The sequence below is a fragment of the Excalfactoria chinensis genome, chromosome 9, assembly GCF_039878825.1.
Source record: "Excalfactoria chinensis isolate bCotChi1 chromosome 9, bCotChi1.hap2, whole genome shotgun sequence".
Lineage (NCBI taxonomy): Eukaryota > Metazoa > Chordata > Aves > Galliformes > Phasianidae > Excalfactoria > Excalfactoria chinensis.
Window position 1 is genome coordinate 1,916,927 of NC_092833.1, and position 13,246 is coordinate 1,930,172.

Genomic DNA, 13,246 nt, shown 5'->3' on the forward strand with positions numbered 1-13,246 from the left:
GGCAGAAACGTGGTTGTTCAGGAGACCACAGGCTGCATTCTGCAGGGAAGGAATGGGCGAGGGATGAAAAGGATGCAGCTTACTCACTAACCTACACATTCTTCTGTCTGCTCGGACAGAGCAGCGAGGCACTGCACAGCTGCACAGGGAGGTGGGGGTCACCATCCCTGGAGGTGTGGAGAGGTGGCACTGAGGGACGTGGGCACTGAGGGATGTGGGCAAGTCCAGGTGCAGCTGGACTTGGGGATCTTAGGGGCCTTCTCCAACCTTAATGATTCCGTTATAGGAATCGATGGCTGGGGGGTGGCTGCAACATGACCTCCCCCTCCCATTCCAGCACTCCCTGCTCACTCCAGCGTTGTGGTCCCGGCATCGTACTGCAGCGAACCTCCTTAAGAGCAGAGAAAGGGGAGGAGGAAGCGCAGCTCTCCGGCTCCCACAACCCCACCTCCTGGTTATTTCATCTTCCTTACAAGGCTAAAGCTAGAAGCCTTCCTCTGCCTCTGGGTCCCTTAAAAGCAGCGCGGTGAGCCCCAGGGCTGTCAGCAGGATGTGGGGCTGAGGGAGATGGGGATGGGGCTCAGGGGGGCCGTGGAACCCTACATGTATTGACCCAGCTCTGCCAGAGGAGCCCCAACCATCCATTCAGGAGCCACCGAGGGGGACCAGAGCGCAACATGATGGGTAAATATATTTCTCATTGGGAAGAGCAGAAGTAACTGGCTTTGTTTAGTCTGAAATTCATTAATGTAAGCAGCTGTCCAACTATGAGCACTGAGAAATGCATTGGCTGACACCTGGGCAGAGCCTTAGGTCTGAGTCTGCTTCCCAAAGCAACACTGGGTTAGAAAGACCAAGATAAATTCAGGTGGCCGAAGAAGTCCTGGGTTTTCTCTTTAGCCATTCATACCTGGGAACTTTTCTTTAGAATCCGGTTTCCTTTGTTTTGCTGTTGCTGAAGCGTTTTGAGTAGCAGTGCGTATGTGGCTATAAAAACAGAAGAAGCTGCAAAACCAAAACCCGTTCTGAGAACATGATAAGGATCAGGTCTTCCACCACAGCCAAGGGCTGGTGGGACATCTCAAATGCTCCTGCCCCTCTGTTTCTGTGCTGTCCATCAGTGCCATTCATCCACGCAGATCCGTGCCCCGCTGTGCTGGAATGTCTGTGTCTGGCTGAGGTTGCTACAGCTGGTATTTGAGATTCAGGGTTTTTTTTTCCAGTTTAATTGAAACAAGATGAGGTTGTCTGCACGTCCTATCGATTGCTTCCGTGTCTGACCATCCAGTCTGTCTGCAGTGTGATTCTGGGGATGCTGAATGTGAATGGAACTGCTGTGGGCCATATTGCTGGTGGGGTCAGAGCAGCCAGGGGATAGAGGATGTGGCCACTCTTGCAAATATAATACTATCAACATCAGTGTAACTGTAGGGTGTGATACCTGGGCTTCTGGTTCGGAGCTCTGGAGAACTTGGCAATGCTCTTATTCAACAGGTAAAATGAAAACCCGTCCTTGGGAGAGCAGCTCCTGGGAACTGTGACCGAGCCCCGCGGATCGCTGCTTCCCTAAGGCTCAACTCAGCTGGGAGTTGGGTGGCTCTGCTGCAAGGATGGAAGTGCTGCGCCGCTCCTCCGTCTTTGCTGCAGAGGTGATGGAGGTGTTCGACCGGTCTCCCACCGACAAGGAGCTTGTGTCCCAAGCCAAGGCTCTCTGCAGGGATTACATCAACTCGAGGCTGATCCGTGCAGGCATCAGCTGGAGCAAACCTGAGCACAATACCCCGGTGCCTGGTGGCAAGCTGGCTGAGGTGTCTGCCATCCTGCTGCGCCTGGGTGAGTCCCTGCGTGTGGTCTGGGCTTGGGAATCTCCCCCGGGCAGCTCCTTGGTTTGCATGTCCACCATCCCTTAGGTCATTGCTCAGCTCTGTGGTTCTGAGACCTAACAGCAAATGAAGTCTAACTGTGTACATTTGCAGAGTTTTGGGTTTCTCTCCATAGTTTTTCTCAGCTTGACATTTTCAACAGGGCTTGTGGTGGTTCTCCAGGCACTGCTGGGATCCTGGCAGCTCCACACCTGGCCTTCATCAGCAGCTCACAGAGGTGGCTGCTCACCCAGCTGCAGGGATGTTTAATTAGGGATAATTGCTTAGACGTGTGTATCAGGTTTTGTAATAGCTGCTTCTCAGTGGCAGTTTGTTTGTGTGCTCTCTTCACCTTTGCCTACCTTAATCATTTAGCAAGACCTTCTCTTGCTTTCGGTCACTGGGGCAGCTGTAGAATCTTCCATGCTTGGGGCATGATGTACAGGTGTGGCCAATCATTGTTATAAGGACCTCTGCACCAAACTAAGCCTTGTGATGCAGGACAGAAAGGATGGCTGTCTGTGCCCAGCAGCACAGAGTAGGTGGTGACTTCTAAAATCACAGCACTTGTGGACATCCAGCAGCTGCCCTGGCAGAGCATTCAGCTGTGCACTTGACATGGCTGTGGGAGCAGCTCCGGAGCTGTGCTTGCAGCCTGAGCACCCTCTGGCTGCTGCCCATTGCTTGCCATCAGCTTTAGGCTTCAACCTGCACGCTCAAATCAAGCACTCATCTGTAGATCTCAGCACTCTGGTATTAGAAGTTTGCTTCCAACATCCCTCTTTGCCTGCAGGTTGGAATATCGGTTCACATCTGGCTTGGAATCTACCATTGGCATTTGCATCTGATTTAATTACCCCAAAGTTCAAATAAGTCTGGTGAAGCAACCTTTAACCGAGCCCAACCAACTCAGGGCCAGACTGGTTCCCCCACTTTCTCCTCTTTCCAGTTCTTTTGGATGTTGTCCCAAATTGATTTTTTAAGGCATACGTTGTTTTCTTTTGGCTGGCTTTTATTAAATTACTCTTCTTTTACATGTTTTCTCTCCTATGCTGAATCTTCTTTTGTTTTTTGCCCATCTGTCAGCCTGGCTGCCTCTCTGTCTCCCCCAGTTTTTTTCCTGGGCTGAGGTTGAGCCAGATCTTCCGTGGGAGGCCAGGAGGACACTGAAGGGTGAGCAGGTGGCAGCCCATGTTTGGAGGCGTCTCCTGGGTGACTCTGCTACCACTGATTCTCCTCCAGATGGAGAGGTTTGGTTGGCAGTCGTGGGAACTCTGCACTTCTCTAAGCAAATCTGCTTGGAGAGAGCCATGGTTTGCTTGGCTCCCATGCAGCAAGAAGGGGGAGCTGTCCTTCCTATTAGGATAGTCAGAGGTAGTAAAACCCAATTATATGGCCAAGGTATCTCAGACCAACCTACCGCATGCCGTGTAGGTCTGGTGTATCTGAACCACAGGTTGCATTGGCTGCAGGCACTGAGCCCAGCTCAAATCATGTCCCAGCCACCTCTCTGGGCTGGGGACAAGGCTGTGTGCTCCCTGTGGGGCCAGAGCAGCTGTTGAGGATGTAAGGAATGGTGCCTCTTATCAGCCCTGGCCACGCAGGCTCAGGGTTTCCTCTTTCATCAGCCCGTGTAGAACAATGGGGCCGTGGGCACAAAGGGCCAGAAGAGTTGGTCTGCGGCCTCCTGTGAAGCTGGGCTCTGCTCATGTTGTGCTGGGGAGTAGTTTTATGAATTCAGGTTGAGCAGCTGCTGCTTAACAAACCCCTGATGGGATCATGCCTTTGTTCCTCGTTCCCATTTAATGCCATCGTCTGGGTGCTGTGGCACCTCGGCCCTGCAGTGACACTGACTCAATGGTCCTTATGGATCCCACTCGAGTCAGAGTGCTCAGGTGACCCTATGGATGTCTAGGGGCTGTGACAGCTCTCCTCTTCCCCTGGGTGCTCCTATGCAGGAATAAGGATGAGTGTTCATCTAGATGGCCAAATGAGAACTTCTGTGCACACAAGGCTTTGATTCCATGCCATGCTCACACTGTGTAACGCTCTTACAGCATCTTGTTAAATATCCATGAGAGGTAAACCATTTAGATATAGTGGTTAATGATTGTACTGGCCAGAATGGTTTGTTAGACTGCAGAGGAAAGCTGTGCTTCTGATGCTCCAGCACAAGCTAGAAGGATGTTCTCTGTGCTTGCTCTATCTTGGTCTTCAAGCTAACCTGACACCTCCAACTGTGTTCCAGCTGGGGAAAAACCAACCTGGTGGAGAAAGTGCATCCTGTGTGTGCCAGGAACTTTGCTGGGGAAGCCAGGCAGTCAAATGGACTGCTGGGAGTTGGGTCGGAGCTCTGCTCCATCACTGTGCACAAAGAGCTGAGCTGGGAGTCTCTGTTCAGTGCTGTGTGGCTCCAGGTGGATTCCTGGCTTCTGTCAGCCTCAAGCACGCCTGAGTCACTCTCATCTCATGGTGTTTTTTTGTACAGGTTGAGAAAGGGCGTCTCTCCCAGCAGCTCACACAGGTGTACGCACCTCCTTTTCACTGCTGGCTTCATTCCTTTCAGGCAGTGGGGAAAGGTGGGCACAGGCGATACTGGGACGAAGGACCGAGGTGCCAGGGCTGCTTCTAAGTGACCCTGAGCACTGTGCTGCCTGTTTAATGCCAGGTGGAGGGACGGCCCCAGCCGTGATCCCAGCATGCTGACCCCAAGTGCTTGCTTGCAGGGGATGAGTTGGAATACATTCGCCCCAACGTCTACCGCAACATCGCTCGCCAGCTGAACATCTCTCTGCACTCGGAGACGGTGGTGACGGATGCTTTCCTGGCCGTGGCTACGCAGATCTTCACTGCAGGTACCGCACCCAGACGGGCAGACAGGGCTGGGGCGGGCAGGAACAGGATGGGGCCGCTGTTATGGGATGGCTGCAAGGTGGGGCCAGGTTTCGGAAAGAGCCGTGGGCAGTTTGGCTGCATGCCCTTCTGTAATGATTTAATGAGCTCCTCCGTGCTTCTGTCGTTCTGGCAGGGAAGTGCCCCGTTCTGTGCATCCTCCTGGCAGTTCTCGCTGCTTCTAGAAGCAGTCTCTTGCCCTGCTTCTGTAGGAGGTGGTGTTACTGCATCGTACAGGGAGGTCGCTCATTCCAAGCTCCTTTGCTCACCGCTGGCAACCAGAGCAGGTTCATTACACGGGAGCCTCCCTTGTTCCAGCTCATGCTGCTGGTGCTGGGAGCCAGAGCTAACTCATCACAAGGGAGTTCCCTCTTCCTGGCTTCCTTTCCCCCAGCGACAGCCAGGGCTGCAATGGAGCCTGCTGCTTCCAGCTGCTGCCTTGTGCTCAGAGGCAGGACCACTCTCCTCTGAGCTTAGTAACATAGCAGGCATGTCGGAGTGTGGCCATGTCAAAGGACAGTCTTGTCATTTCAGAGCTGAGCTTCGTTTGCACTGAGGCTTACAGAAAAGCAGAGGTCAGGTTTGCAGGCGTGAGTATTTGCAGCACAGGCAAGTAGGTTATCTTCTTAGCAAAGCACAGCTGACTGCATCTGAACCAGCCCACATCTCAAGTGACATGGGGAATGAAACAGAAAGCTGGATGGCTCCAGGCAGAGCAGCATGCTGTGTGCTGGGAGCAAGCCCTGCTGGCTGCTGGGAGCCTCAGCTCATGCACTGACTGCTTGTCACTGTTCTTCACTTCCGAGCTCAGGAGCTGAGTGAGAAGCTTGAATGGTCTTAAATGTTGTGGTCTTCTTTTATTTGTTATTGAAAGTGAAGCTGGAAATTGTATCTCTTGGCCCCAAACCTGGGGGGTTTGAGGTGGTAAGGTTGCAGACTCAGCCCTTTGAGGGTGGCAATGGGGGAGTGTTGGGGATGATGTTGTAGGAGCCCAGACTAAAGCTCTGCTGTGAGTGCTGGGGACTCAGTGCTGCATTAGCCTCCAGCAGATGGTTGTGCACGGGCGTGGGTTCCAACCTTACGCTGCTCTGTGTGCTCTAGTTTCTCTTCTTTCCCATCTCTGCCTCATTCCAACCAGCAGGACAGCCTGTGGGTGTGAGGTGAGGCAGTGCTTCAGTGCCTTTTATCAGTTCACTACTGTATCTTCTCTTGCTAGATGGCTGCTAAGTAGCAGAGGGGGAAGAGTTGCTGATTTTAACATTCCCAAATCCTAGCAGCAGTCTCGAGACTCAGCATTTAATGTTAAATCCAGCAGACCAGCACTGGCAGTGACAGCCAGACACTTAGTCCTCATTTTTTTTTTGCATAGTTCAGAGGAAGGAGACTCTTAATGGGCGAAGGAAACGGGAGAGCTTGAATGCAGCCTGAATTTTCAAACCACTTACCAATGGCTAAAGCATCTGACCCTGTTTTTCACTGTCCAGTTTATTGAGAAAACAGCTCCAGACTGACACTGCAGTGCCAAGACAATCTGAGGAGCCCATCAGTCGCTCACAGTGCTTGTCCAGCAATGGAATGTGAGAGTTTGACCTTATCTTGCTGAAGAGGACAGTTGGCCCCCTGCTTGGAACCACTGTGGGTGTCAAGGGACACAGTCAGTGGGCACAATGGGGATGGGTTGGTGGTTGGACCAGATGACCTTAGAGATCTTTTCCAACTTCAGTGATTCTATGGTTCTATGATTACCCGGGTTTTATAGTTTTGGGTTCTGTTAAGCTCTTAATTAACAGCGCTTGGGCTGCAGTGAGCCCCGTGCAAAAAGGACTATGGATGCATGAGGTTGCCAAAAGAACATACCTCCTTGCATCTGGAATGTTGCTAGCAATGCACCTCACTGCCGCCTCACCCTGCAGGCCTGATGAGCTCCCTGCCTTGTGCACATCCCTTTTGGCACCTTTTTCTCCACCAGAGGAGAGCGTACTGAGCCTGGCTCATCCTCCAAGCTGCTGAAATGTAGCACTAGATTATGTTTCTCTGAGGTCTGACTGGCAGCTCAGATGGATGCTGAGTGGGACGAGGGCAGTTTGTCTGAGTGCTTGGGCAGCACAGTGCTGGGGGCTGCGCAGCCACATGCTCCCCTGGGCTTGCTGACATGCAGTGGGAATGCATTCAAGAGCAGCTTTTTCCTGCTAATTCATTTTTCCCTTGGGCTCGCAGTGTTTACATACCTCCAGCTCCAGGGCTGGCCTTGAGGCTGCAACTTGTATTTCTTACTTTTAAAATCACCTTCTAAGTGGCTTGTTGTATTTTCTTCTGTTCCATCTCTGTGGGCAGAAACTGTAAGGAATTTTCTTTGGCTTTAATCACTTTTCAGGACCAATTACTTCCAGCCGGTGCAGATGCATTCAGCTGCTGCCACCCTGCCTCCAGCAGCAGTGATAGGAGCTTTGGCATGGAGGAATCGGGAGGGAGGGGATTTCCTACTCTCCTATCTCTGCAGCACAGGTTTGCCAGGAACAGGAAGAGCAGCCTCAGGAATTGATTTGACCCTTGTAAAGAAGAAGGAATGGGAAGTGACCACTGAGCCCTTCACATCCATCACTTCGACAAGCATTGCTGCCTGTTTGTGTTGTATGTATGAAGGGGAGAGCTCTGTCCCTGTGCTGGGGAGGGCTTTTACCCCCTGAAATGTCTAGAACGCAGCAGCCTGCAAGAAGCACCATCAATCAGTAGGGAAAGCAAGAACTGAAGGAGCTTTCACTCCATCCTTCCTTGGAGCTGGACCAACATGTCCATATGGCAGACTGCTTTGCTGTGTGTGTTAGGACCGCAGAATGATAGAATCACAGAGGTTGGAAAAGACCTCTTAAGATCTCCAAGTCCAACCACAGCCCATCCCACCATGTCCACTGACCACGTCCCTCAGTGCCACATCTCCACGGTTCTGAACACCTCCAGGAAAATAACAGCCACTTCATCAGTAACTTCCTATGATCCTGGGGACAGTGCCTATGGAGAGCAGAGCATCGCAGGACACTGCTGTGGGTTATTATTGCTGCTACAGTGCCTAGAAAAATGGTCTTTTGTAGATTCTGATGTTGCGTCAGTCATGAGTGGAAAAACTGCCTTTTTGGAACAGCGAATGGATATTTGTCAGCCTAACAAACCATTCCTGTGGCTGATATTTGAATAGTTTCTCTATAAAGCAATCTTTCCAGCATAGCCAAAGGAAATCCACATACTCCAGTGCTGTGTGCATGCAGAGGGTTGCATTCCCAGGTCGCCGCTCCTGCTAAAAGCCTGATCAGAGACTGCCAGCTGTGATGCCTGAGTGTGCAGGATTTACACCCCGTGGTGTTGGCTCAGTATGGGGATACCCAGGAGCTGGCTGGTGCCCAGAGCACGGCCTGGGCATGGATTGCCAGCACTGCAGATGACTGCTGCTGGGATAGCATCCATGGGGCTCTTGCTGTGGGCAGGCCAGCCACACAGGAAACTCTGCTTTAGGGAGATTAGATAGCTGGCTGGCATGGCTGCCTGCACTGCCCTCAGTGGGACAGGTGTGAGCTGTGAAATGCTTGTGGAGTTACCTGGTTGGAGATTGAGTCCAGGAGGACTCCAACTGTCCTGAACCCATAGCTGCACCTTCCTCGTTTGGTTTTCGTTATGGCAGAATGGGCTGTACAGATGCTTATTGCTTATGTGCTCTGTCATTTTGGAACAGGCTCCTTTGGTCTAGGAAAAAAAACCTAACAGGAATGTTCTTATGTCTTTGGGTGGCGTTTTTGGGCTGCTTCCTCCAAAGCTGCACATATGGGGCTAAGCAATGGTCAAAGCATGCCTAGTCTTAATCACTCACAGGAAAGCATGCAGGACCATGGCCACAGCCAGACTCAGACCCTCATGCTTACAGGGTGGGCACCTGTGTTAGAGGAGGGTTTTGCCTTTTGATCCGTGTAAATGTGAGCACCCTCTCTTCTTTCCCCAGGCATAACATGGGGCAAGGTGGTGTCTCTCTACGCTGTGGCAGCAGGGCTGGCAGTGGACTGCGTGCGGCACGCACAGCCAGCCATGGTCCACACCATCGTGGACTGTCTGGGAGAGTTCGTCCGCAAGACCTTGGTGACGTGGCTGAAGCGGCGAGGAGGCTGGGTAAGAGATGCTGGCTGGTCTTGCTTGCTTCCCTATAGCAGACCAGGAAACAGCACATTTAATGCACCTTGATGTAGAATAACAATGAATGAGATTGTTCCTGCGTTAGGCTCCCATAGCTCTGCTGCTATCTCCTCGCTCTGTCCTCAGTGTCAGCTGTTCTGGTCCTCAGCTTCCCGTGCATTCCTTAAAATGGTTATGTTGCATAGGAACGTGTCCCCCTTCTAGTTTCCCAACTAAGTTTCTTCCTTGTTCTGGTAAACCATGTATGTTCAGATAAGTCAACATCTTGTTTTAATTTGTGTGGTGTGTTGTTAGACTTCAAAACAAAGAGTTGGATAGTTCCAAATGGATATTTTTGGAAAGGCTGTTGCATAGCAAGCAAGCCACAGAGCCCATCCCCTGCCCAACAGCCAAGGAGAAGAGAAGCCCTGTCCTTATCTACTCCTGGTGCGGAGCAGTGCCATTCCATTTGCCCTGGTGCTGCTGAAGCCATGCTGCTTGCTTCAGGATCCAGCCCTAGGAAAGGGAAGCCCCTGATCAGACAAGAGGTCTGTGAAAGCTGCTGGCTGGTGCTGATTGCCTCCTGTTGTAAGCATGCTTATCAGCAGCTCTGGGCTGTGTTGTGGAGATAGCTTCCCTCCAGAAACAAGCGGCTCCTTCAGCTGAGGGGAAGTCTCCTTATCCCTGTGCCTTTGTGCTGTGTTTCCCTGAGTGCTGTTCCTCTCAGCTAGGCACTGCAGTGTGACATTTCCCAGCCCTGTTCCCAGAAGGGCCAGACGAAGTGGCTCTGTGCTGGAGCCCCTTTCATCTGCTGCCTGACCTCACTGCTGCTGGTTTGTCTTGGCCTGGCCTTTCGTCTGTGCACATGGCCTTGGCACACACCTGCTTGGGCTGCCAAGAGGAACCTCTGTGCTCCAGGCTGTGCTGGGAGAGCCTCTGCTTGGCAGTTGGGGCCCATATAGTCTATTATGGCCCCCAGTGCCATATTGTATAGGGTAGAGAAAGCCTCTAACTGACACGGTCCAACACCTCATAAGCCCAACGCCTCTCGGGAGAAAGAAGACACATTTAACTCTTGGGGGTGCCATCTCTCCCTGAGGGGTGTTTGCAGCCTCAGCAGTGACTTTGCAGGGAACTAGAAAGGTTTTTTAGCAGCTGCTACGGACGTTTGCTCCAAAGAGCTTGAGACCTGAACTTGCTCAATGAATAAATAACAGGCAAAGATCAAACTGTCACTGTAGCAGCTTATCAGTGCCTCACAAAGGCCTGTTTAATTAAGCAGCTTTGAAATTTTCAGTTTCAGTGCCTTATCTGGCATGCTTTGTTTGGATTACAATAACCAAGGCAATTAAACAGTTGAGCAGTTGTGTTTATCTAAGAGAGCACAGTACCAGTCTCAAGGTGCTGCTGAGCATGGCTCCTCTCAGCTGGCCGTAAAGAGCTCTTTACATCAGCGCAGAGCAGGTGATGCTCATCTGAAGCCATCTTTGCAGCTGCCACTCACCAAGGATCATTTTCATGGCCTTCTTTAACAGCTCTGCATCCTTCTTGTGCTGGGGCCTCAGGTCTGGATGTGGTACTCCAGTCAGAGAAGGGCTGGTCGCCAAGTCATGGTGTAAAGAGAAAGCTGCGAGGCCAGTGGATATTTGCCCTCCTTGTCACTCAGTGTTGGTTCACTTTTACCACCCTACAGTCCCCGGTATTTCTGAAAACCTCCTCAAACTGATACGGTAACAGTGCACTCTGTGTCACTGAGCTGCAGCCTGCTCCTCCTTGTGCTTGGCTGATATTTAACCAGAGCATCAAATTTGCAGTCAAAACTGCAGGTAAGCAAATGCATATTTGCTTACCCCTCCCAGAAGATACCGTTTTCTCTCTGCTTCTGTCCTACTTGCTTTACCTTCCAGATATTTTCCGCTCTCTCCTCCTGGTCCCAGCCGAGATCAAGTCTCCATGGATTCACTGCAATGTTGTTTCTGTTCATCGCTGGCTGCCATTCCTGTCAATACCTGACAGCGGCCGCCCAGCTCTCCGTACCTCTGGCCCATGTGCCGGGCGGCACCGCAGCCAGCAGACACATTTCCACAAACAAAGCTTGCATTGCTGGTGATTTAAATCATGGGTTTACTTCCTTGAACGAGTTCCAAACAAAACATTAAGGCAAGAGGAAAAAGTGCAAGCAACTTGAGCTGATATTAAACAGGACAACCTCAGGGAAGCGTCGTGCTTTGCAGAAAGGGATGGGAAGGCTGTTGTTGCCAAGGCTTCTCCTGGGAAAGGGAGGAAAGTTTCTTTTATTTTGCTGTTGAAAATAGAAATGCTCGATGATCCTCCTGTAGCATTCCTTTCCCCAGGAGTGGCTTGTTTGGAGGTACGCAGTGTGGGTCTGGGCATGGCTGCTGACCTCTGCTCCCCCTCCTCAGGCAGACATCACCAAGTGCGTGGTGAGCACCGACCCCAGTCTCCGCTCCCACTGGCTCGTGGCCGCCGTCTGCAGCTTTGGGCACTTCCTCAAGGCCATCTTCTTTGTGTTGCTGCCTGAGAGATGAGCACCGCTGCCCTGTGCCCCATCTCCTCCCCCACTCCAGAAGCAGTGGCCGTGGGCTCTGAAGAGGAGGAAGAGAAGAACTGCTGGTACAGACACAACTTGTTCTCCTCTCATTTAGCTGGTAGCGGCTGATGGACTTCTTTCTCCTTTGATGGCCACAGGAACCTCTTCCACTCACTGTTCCCGTCCCAGGAGCCCTGTTTCCCATGGGGACCAAGGGAGGAAGGAGCTACAATGTGAAATGGAATGGAAAGAAGAGAGGGGGAGCAGCCCTCCCTCACTGCATGCAATCCCCTTTCAGTCTTCAGACTCACCTTGTGTCACTTCTTGTTGTTGTGTTTTGCTAAGATTCTGTCTCCTCCTTGCTCCCTGGCTCTGCGTCGTTGGGCTCTCCCCACAGCACAGCATGGCAGAGGGCACCGTGCTGTGATGGGATTTGCATGGGGTGAAACCAAATGTACCATCACCAGATGATTTTTTCCCCTCCAACCTGCCTTGGGAAATGCATTTTGTGGTGTGTGTGCAGGGCAGCTGCATGGGATGCAGTTATCAAGGGTGCTGCTCTGACCTCTCACTGAGCCCACATGCATCACATCAAACAAGGGACTGAGCAACAACTCAGGTTGGAACTCTGCAGTGAAGACAAAGCTCAGTGTGAGTGGGACAGGTGAGCTGAGGGAAGCAGTAAATGAGCTGCCTGTTGTTACAAAGGGGGAAAGCTGTGTCAGAAGCAACTGTTTTATATTTCTCCCTTATTGCCTTCAGGAGTACAGCCTATAGTCCTCTTTGTATTGAACAATAAAAGTAAGTAGGTGTTGTTTCATTATTGTAAAGGGGAACGTATTTGTTTCCAGAGTTAAAAATTCCAAAAAAGGCCAAAACAGTGCAGAGATGAACACTGGAGCTAAAAATGCTAAAAATACTCCAGCATTTCCTCTGGTAGAAGATGTTAATGTGTTAAAAGCACCAGCAGCCTGCTTTGTGCGGGGCTTTGGACCATGGTGTGGCTGTGTCACAACTGGTCGTTCCAGGGGCAGGTGAGATGCTCTTGTACAACCAGAGTGGGTGTAGTGTATGTGGTGAGCTCGGACTCAGACAGCTCTGCAGCTGGTAAAGTGCAGCCCACCTTGTCGTGCCTTGTGGGTTATGGGGTGTGGGTGAGCACATGGATCACACTGCAACTAAGACCTTCCTCAGTTTGGATGCTAGTTTGAAATGTAATGCTTTAGGCTATGACTGCTCTCGGAGTAAACGAGATATCAGAGGGACCAGCAAGTAACATCAAGAGTTAAAGGCAGCAATTAAGTCAGTTTGAGAAAAAGATAAGAATGATAAGCCAAAGAAAGCAGCATTGCTGGAAAGGAATGTGTGTGGGTGGGAAGGGGCTGCACACGAGGCAGACAGCAATTCCATCTGGAAGCTGCAGACAGCAAAGGGCTGAGGAAGATCCCTGCGTGCAGGTCTCAGCCCTTCACCTGCAGCAGAATGCAACATCAATCACATCCTGGGTGCTGTGGAGGATGTGGATTCCCAGTGATATCTGTGTGTGTTTTTTAAGAGCTGAATGCACAATATATGGCAGGACAAGTGGTGTGCAGAGAGACTGGAGCAGCCGATTCTCTGGGTTTGTGCTCTCCCAGGCAGACTTCTCCAGCTTGCTTCTTTCTCTTCCCATCTGCTAACGTGTGCAGACTGGATTCAGCATGCTGCTCGTCCCATGTCTGTTAAACCAGGAAAGTGCTTCCAAAGAGTCCCATGGGCTCTCCTTGTAGGAGAACCATGCAGCATG

General features: G+C 51.4%; 1 protein-coding gene across 2 annotated transcripts; it reads left to right on the forward strand.

The window, feature by feature from the left end:
- Positions 1-485: 485 nt before the first annotated feature.
- On the forward strand, positions 486-12,278 carry BOK (BCL2 family apoptosis regulator BOK). Of its 2 annotated transcripts, none has more exons than XM_072344757.1 (5): positions 486-684; positions 1,495-1,833; positions 4,589-4,717; positions 8,743-8,906; positions 11,333-12,278. In XM_072344757.1, exons 2-5 carry the CDS (start codon positions 1,611-1,613, stop codon positions 11,456-11,458), a joined length of 642 nt encoding a protein of 213 aa, XP_072200858.1. In that variant the 5' UTR covers positions 486-684; positions 1,495-1,610; the 3' UTR covers positions 11,459-12,278. The 2 variants fall into 2 exon arrangements, with proteins under 2 accessions (XP_072200858.1, XP_072200859.1); XM_072344758.1 differs by having other exon boundaries at positions 521-684; positions 11,337-12,278.
- Positions 12,279-13,246: the final 968 nt, after the last annotated feature.